The 6,977-nt window shown below is 59.2% G+C and overlaps 1 protein-coding gene across 1 annotated transcript; it reads right to left on the reverse strand.

The window, feature by feature from the left end:
* Positions 1-79: 79 nt before the first annotated feature.
* On the reverse strand, positions 80-5,561 carry LOC113481837 (SUN domain-containing protein 2-like). Its single transcript, XM_026851776.1, has 11 exons — positions 5,455-5,561; positions 4,635-4,711; positions 4,304-4,385; positions 3,862-3,929; positions 3,226-3,287; positions 2,984-3,024; positions 2,667-2,763; positions 2,015-2,099; positions 1,351-1,463; positions 599-757; positions 80-244 (listed from the first exon to the last, which is right to left on the reverse strand). Exons 1-11 carry the CDS (start codon positions 5,559-5,561, stop codon positions 80-82), a joined length of 1,056 nt encoding a protein of 351 aa, XP_026707577.1.
* Between the last annotated feature and the right edge of the window lie 1,416 nt (positions 5,562-6,977).

Below are 6,977 nucleotides of genomic sequence, written 5' to 3' on the forward strand. Positions count from 1 at the left end.
TGCCCCAGGGCAGAGCCGTCCCATCTCCACAGGGCTCTCTAGGCGGGGTCTCGGGGCCGTGTGCCCAGGGAAGAAGCGTTCACACCCCCCTGCCATGGGCTCCCAGACAAGCCTGGTTTGCTCCCTGGCATCCTCCCCTGCCCGTGGAGCATACCTTCAGAGGGAAGGTCTGAATGGCCTCTTTGGTCACGTCATAGGTGAACATCACCAGCAGCACTTCCTCCTCTCCATCCGTGTCTAGTCCCTTGGGGCGAAAGCACAAGCAGAGCAGTTCAGACTCAGCCCCCCAAAGAGGGAACAAGGGCGCTGGCTCAGCCCGGTCAGGTACCCGGCCTCTCCCGGGCTCCAGCATCACTCTGACACTGCCCGGGGTGGAGCTTGATCTCCTCGGGGTCAAGTACCTGGAGGTGCTTTGGCCAGAATATCTCCTGAGAGGGATGAAACCTCTGGAGCCCTTGAAGCATCCCCCCAGGGCAGCACGGTGCTCAGCAGAGAACAGGATACAAATCCAGGGAATGCACAAAAGGCCGCAGGAAAGTCCCTGTCACGGCTTTCCCCAGGACCAGACCCCTACCAGACCCACCCGGCAGACACTTACGAAGACAGAGACATCTCTGGGGGCGCTGGTGACGGTTCCAAACAGAGAGGCCTTGTACTGCATGGTGACAGCAGTCAGATGGACTCGTGCTGGCAGCCTGATGACCACCTGGCCCCGGTGCCCTTGCAGAGGCCAGCAGTTCCTTAGCAACACATCCGGCTGCAGGCAGAACGAGAGAGCAGTGAGGGCTGAGAGTGCGCTGGGGACAACACAGCTCGTGCCGCTCGGAGCACAGGTCCAGCGTGTCTGTGGGGCAGCTGCTCGGAAATGAGGCGCCTGTGAGGAAGGGACAGAAGCAGGAGGCCGTCTTCCCTGCCTGACAGAGGGGGCTCTGGGTCTTACGGAAAAGAGGAGAACACTGGTTATGAAACCACCCTAGTCAGGGCCTTACAGAAACACCTCTCTGCCCAGTGGCGCTGCAGGGCAACTCCACCTCCCACCCCCCACCCCTGAAAAGGCACCGTTAGGTACAAGTGTGGAAAGGGGGTCAGCATGGAGAAAGTCGTGCACTCAGCTGGGACAGAGGCCTGTGGGCAATGGGCAGCAGTTCCGCTCAGTTCAGCCCTGTTCCCTCCTGAGGGGAACTGCTGATCTCCAGCGGGCCCAGCCCTGTGTCCGAGCTTTGGTTTCAGGAACCTGATCAGCACTGCGGGCTGGAGCAGCACTGCCCTGGACTGAGGGGAGAGCCCCGAGGTCGGTCCCAGCTTCACAGGAAGGAAGGAAACCAGCACTGATGAGTTCTGCTACAGTACCTCCAAAATAGCATGGAGAGGTTTGGCCAGAAAGAACCACTCCTGAACCCTGCAGCACCCATCCTCTCTGCAGCTGTAGGTCTCTGAAGTTCTCTGCGTGTCGATGGCAGCACCTGTAAGGGAGGGAGAGCAGGTGACTGCAAGAGGCCTCAGACCAGGAGCACTTGGTGCTCAGACACTATTTCTGGTGCCGCCGAGCAGCTCCATGTCTATCAGTGCTGTTCTCACCCCCAGGCCGTGGGGGTGCCCGGCTGCGTGGGGCAGGGACGGCATCCCTGTGCCTGGTGACTGCTGCTGCCACGGCGCCACGAGGAGAAGGTCTGAGGGTGCTGGGAGGCAGCAGGCGCTGGGAGAATGACAGCGGAGCAAAGCTGAGGGCTCGCTGCATGACCAGCAAAGGGTGACCCAGCTGTTCCCTTTGCGGATGCAGCCGGAGGAAGAGCCCCTCCATCAGCACATCAACGTGTGCGTGGGCAGCGCCAGAGGCACCCGCGCAGGGGCCAAGGGCAGGACTGGGAGGGAGCCCGAGAGAGCCGCTCGGCCACAGCCTGGCTCGGGGACCCCAGGGAGCATTTCAGCTGCCCCACTCTGGAGAGCACGGCCTCCTCTGGGGAGTGCTACAGGCAAGCGCAGGGCAAGGAGGTGGGGCTGCTTGTGTCCGTACCAGAGCTTTTCAGGGCCCAGTCAAACATTGTGTCACAGACTTCCGAAGGCACTGCCTGCTTGCTGTCCTGAACTTCCTGGTAAAGCTGTGAATGAACACAGAAAGGGACCATGTCAGCGGGCAGAGCAGCGTGGCTACTAGCGCCTGCAGAGGCAAAGGGTCCGCGTCAGAGGTGCAAGTCAAGCCTTGTCCACAGAGCCCAGAGACGCTCTGCCGCTGGTGTGAGACACGAGGCCTGAGGAACAGTCTCTGTGGCCATGGCCACAGCCCCGAGGCGGGTTGATGAGGGTCCCCACTGTCCCGTCCCCACCCTCCACGCTCTCCAGGTCAGTCGGGAGATGGTCCCAGGCCCTGCTGGCATTGGGTGACCCCGTGAGCATGCTTGGGTCTCACCACTGCCTCGGGGCCCCATCCAGAGCAGGCAGAGGCCCCGGCATGCCAAGGGAAGGCTGCTGGGAGTCCTCCACTGCCTGAAGCAGCCCAGATAAACTGGGCCCAGAGAAGAGCCTGTGCAGCACAGCAGCTCTCCCAGCCAGCCCCTGGCAAAGGCTGTGTTCTTGTGGCCAGCCGTCTGAGCCCAACAACTCCCCCAAGGAGGGCTTTCTCGGGGGTTCTGCCCAGCCAACCCTCCTTCCCCAAAATGCAGGGTCACCTTCTCTGCACTGTTGAGCTCTGCCTTCAGCTGAGCCACCTCCTCCAGCAGAAGGTCCAACTTTCGGGGTTCCTTGAACCACAAAGCAGGCAGATTGCTGCAGGAAGAGAAAAGCCGTTCTTGTCAGAGTGGCCCATCCCATGTGGGGGGCATCTGAGCTCAGCAGAGAGGACAGACACATGTGCTTTCCCTCCTCTGCCCGTGCAAAGGCGGGAGGGAGGTACAGGCACTGGCTGTTAGGAGAATGTGTGCAGGGAGCCCGAGGGCGGCCCATGCTTCTGCACAGACCCAATTCCAGCTCAGGACATGTGTCTTACCGCAGGGTCTCCAGGTGTGCTAGAGACACACGTGTCAGCTCCTGAAAGGGAAGAACACTCCGTTAGAGTATCCACTACCAGAGCTGCCGGGGCTTCCCAGGAGAGGCTTCCCCAGGAAGAGCCGACTAAAGCTGCTGCTTCTTTGGGTCCTCCTGCAGCGAAGAAGGAGAGGCTGTGATTTATCCAGCCACCGTCAGAAAGGCTCCCTTGCAGGAGGTGCCCATCCCACCAGAGTCACTGACCTCCACCAGGCCCTTGGCGTGCATGCTCCACAGTGGCAGCGAGGTCCAGCAGTTACCACCAGCTGCAATTCACATCACAAAGAGACAGTTATTTGCCTGGGGTTGCCAGCCATGCCTGCAGTCACCTTGTCTCCTCCCTGTTGCCTTGGGGCTGGGGCATCTGGTGGGGTAACGTGGGGTGCAGAGAGAGGACGTGCCTCTGACCAGGAGCCATCCCCCCAGGCTTGAGGGGACTGCGCAGCCGTGCTCTTCAGGTGTGCTCAGTGCCCCAGAGCTGCTCCCCATTTCCCCTCGTGGCTTCGGTGAGCACTGAGACCAGGCTGCAAGGGCTAGGAGAGGCACCTCTCCACCAGTCCCCCTGTGCGGCCCCTCTGGGAGCCCCCAGTTCAGGCTTGGAAATACCTACCTACACCCTTCTCTCACTGGCTTGCAGACTGAGCAGGCCATTTGCACTAGTGGCCAAGCAGCAGCATGGCTGGAGACTCCCAGTCTTACTGGTAGTCCAAAAGCAAGTGCCACTCAAGGACATACTCAGGAAGCACTTGGGCCAGGGGACTTTCCACACACGCACTGGCCTGGAAGGAAAGCTGGCCAGCAGAAAGCTGGCACCCAGCATGTTCGCTCACGCAAACTCACCAAGAGCCACTGCGAGGAACAGGAAGGCAGCTTGCAAGAACCTCTTCTTCTGCGAGGCCATCTTCTGCCTGAAAAAGAGGGAATCCTGTGTCTGTCAGTGAGCCAAGCCTTGAGCAAACTCCATAACAGGTGGATTTGCATTTTCAGGCTGAAAAGCCTCTGTTTTGGAAGCCTGCTGCTGACAGAGAGCTGACAGAGCAGCGCCCAGGAGGAACGTGGTTTCCATGCGCACTGACACAGCCAGCAGCTCCCGCACCAAAGTCTGGGCCTCTGGCAAACGTGTGGGAGCAAAGCTGCCATGGGGCTTGGCTCGAGCTTTGATGCCCAAGTGGGAGCCCCGGGCTGCTGGCTGGGGAACACCCCCTGCTCTCCCTGTGGCTTGCACTGGCCCTCAGACATCCCCTTTCTCCCCCCATCCACAGCAGAATCATGTGGTACGTACGCGGCAAAGATGAACATGCTCAGAAGTCTCCCCAGGGAGACGAGGGCACCTGGCAGACGGCAGGCAAGACCGAAGACCATCCCTGGGCAAAGAAATCAGAGAAAAGTCAGGCCTGTCTCTAGAGGTCTCTTCTCAAGCATCCCCAGCCACGCATGTTTTGGCTCCCTGCAGGGAGGCGGGCACAGAGTCCTACGCACTCCCTCCCTGGGGCAAAGAGCAGGGCAGCCCCCACTTCTCCTGCCGCTTGGGACATTTGACCAGAGCTCAGGCACAGCGCGGCTCTCTGAGTTCACCCCCCAGGACATCCCTCAAGCAGCAGCGCTGAGCTTACTTGCAACTTCCATGGCCTTGCTACACTCTGCAGGCTCTCGAGCGTCTGTCACCAGCTTCACCTCCACGCAGAGGTTCCTATGGGAAAAAAAAGGTGCCGATTGCCAAGTGTCCCCGCGCTGTGTGAGTCTGCCAGAGGTCGGCCTCAGGAAGCCTCCCAGGGGCCACCCCCACTTCATCGAGAGAGGGCAGCACAGCTGGGCTGCTTCCAGGGGTCCCCCCTCTCCCCTCCCCATCCTTTGCTCTACAGGCCTGCGGTGGGAGAAGAGGCAGCAGGCTGGCAGCAGCCCCCCGCTGTGGGAAGTCCACTGGCAGCAGAGCCCAATTCTCGCATCATCCCTCCCTGCTCTCTGGCCCCTGGCACCAACCTGCCCCTCGGCAGGCACCTCTCTGTGGCTGTTTGCAGAGGGGGCACCGGCTGCTGTCCCCCACCGGGACTCCCCACCACTTCCCTGGTCACTGGCAGTCCTCCCACCCCTCTCCTCCCCACAGAGCTGCCCCCTCAGCCAGGCAGGACTGTGCCTCAGCACCCCGAGGGGGCCAGTCTCTGGCCCCGGGGGCTCGGTCTCCCCGTGCAGAGACCCCTCCCCGTGCGGCAGCACCAGGTCCTCGACAGCCCCCGCTGCACGCCGGCTCTTGGCCTGGAGACCCGGCCAGGCTCTCAGCCCACCCCCCACAGAAGGGGCTTCGCAGGCCACGGGCTCTTCTTCAGAGCCCCCTGGCGCTTCCCCACACTGCTCCGTGCTCCAGCGCCCGTGTTGGGCTGCGTCCCTACTGCCCCCCTGACCCGACGCCTGGGGCAGCAGCAGCCCACTTCTTACCCGCTGCTCCTTGACGCCTCCCCCGTGGGCTGCGGATTAGCCTTGTTCCCCAAGGAGCCTTTGGAGGCCCCTTGGCATCTTCTCTGGGGTGCCTTCCTCCTTGCCATCTCTGGGCAAAGTAGTTCCCCGCTCCGCTTGTCCGCTCAGCCCCAGCAGCGTGACCTGCTCGGGGCAGCAGCCTCACGGCATCTGTGGGCTCCTGCCCGCACACCACGGTGCTTGGTGGGCACCAGCTGTGACGTCACAGTGGCAGCTCTGACCTCACAATGGGGCTCCTGAGGGCTGAGCAGGGCATGGAGACCCTGTGGACTTCCCCGGACAACATGGCTGCTGCCTGCCCAGGCACAAAACGGCCCCCAAGAGAGACGACTGAGATCTAGAATGGGGAAGTTCTTGTACAGTTTTTTATGCTACATAGTTATGATATATGGAAGTGAAGGGGACTTGCTACAAGCATACTTGAAATTACAAGATCTCCTGTCCTTGCTAATGTATAGGGACCAGTAAAGTAGGACATTCAGTTTTAATGTTAACCATCACTTGTGTTTTACTAGCTTGTATTTTTCCTGTGTTTTACTGCAACGCATATCATTTTGTTTATACTCTTTTCCTAATTACCTCATTACTCACTGGTAAGATGTTTTGAAACCTGTAACTCCTTGCCTAGTGGAGATATGACAGGCCTTGGACAGTTTGAAAAACTCCCTGAGTACATCCCTGACAACAGTGGCCTAAAAACAAGCACCTGAGAAGACGCCAGTATCAAGAAAAACGACTGGAAGATGGTTTAAACCAACCCCCTTGGAACAAAGAGGAGCCGAAGGATGGGTGAGGTCACTCCATGACCATGGATGGACACGGGAAGCCTAAAGTTCAGCTGACAGACAGTGTGAGGAAGACAATGTGGAACACCAAGGCGGGGAGAAGACCCTCACTCTATTTTCACTATGCATGCTCAGACGATGTAGATGAACTCTGAGAACCTATTAGCATAAGACTGCCTTTTCCAGGAAATCTGATGCATATGTATGCTTTTTGTGGATATTAGTCAGAGAGTTTTGTTAGTAAGAATGGCACTCGTGGTGGAGCGATCCCCAGTGCTGCCCAGCGCTGCGACTGAAGAATCTCTGCTGAACAGTTGTCACGTCCCGCTCCAGTGAGGGGGACAAGTGACTCAGATTCGCAAATCCCCAATTGGAGCGGACAACAAGTCTCCAAGTTCAAGCATTTATTAACTACCTACAATGCACTAATTGAACACATGATAATTGGCTAAGTACAGAGCAAGCTATGGCAAGCAATATAATATGCTTTACATTTCTTAACAGAAAAAAGGAAAAGAGGGAGATAGAGGGAATGGGGGAGTACAGATCACCGGTCCGGGTTTCTGCGCTGCTCCTGCCGGCGAGGATTCCAGGAGGCAGCTATCTTCTTCGCTGGCATCCGTCGTCTTTGCTTCACTGCTCTCTCCAGACGGCCGGGGAGGGGGGGGGGCAGGAAGAGGGGCAGAGAGAGAGAGAGAG

Source organism: Athene cunicularia (genome assembly GCF_003259725.1).
Source record: "Athene cunicularia isolate RWA chromosome 6 unlocalized genomic scaffold, athCun1 chr6_part2, whole genome shotgun sequence".
Classification (NCBI taxonomy): Eukaryota; Metazoa; Chordata; class Aves; order Strigiformes; family Strigidae; genus Athene; species Athene cunicularia.

What these genes read in the sequence shown, in the direction of transcription:
- LOC113481837 (XM_026851776.1), bottom strand. Translation starts at nt 5,561, where the DNA reads ATGGCAAGGAGGAAGGCACCCCAGAGAAGATGCCAAGGGGCCTCCAAA. An exon ending in AGCATGTTCATCTTTGCCGC is followed by an intron (nt 3,930 to 4,303) that starts GTACGTACCACA and finishes CCTCTTTTTCAG; the next exon opens with GCAGAAGATGGCCTCGCAGA. An exon ending in GTTCCTCGCAGTGGCTCTTG is followed by an intron (nt 3,288 to 3,861) that starts GTGAGTTTGCGT and finishes TGTGAATTGCAG; the next exon opens with CTGGTGGTAACTGCTGGACC.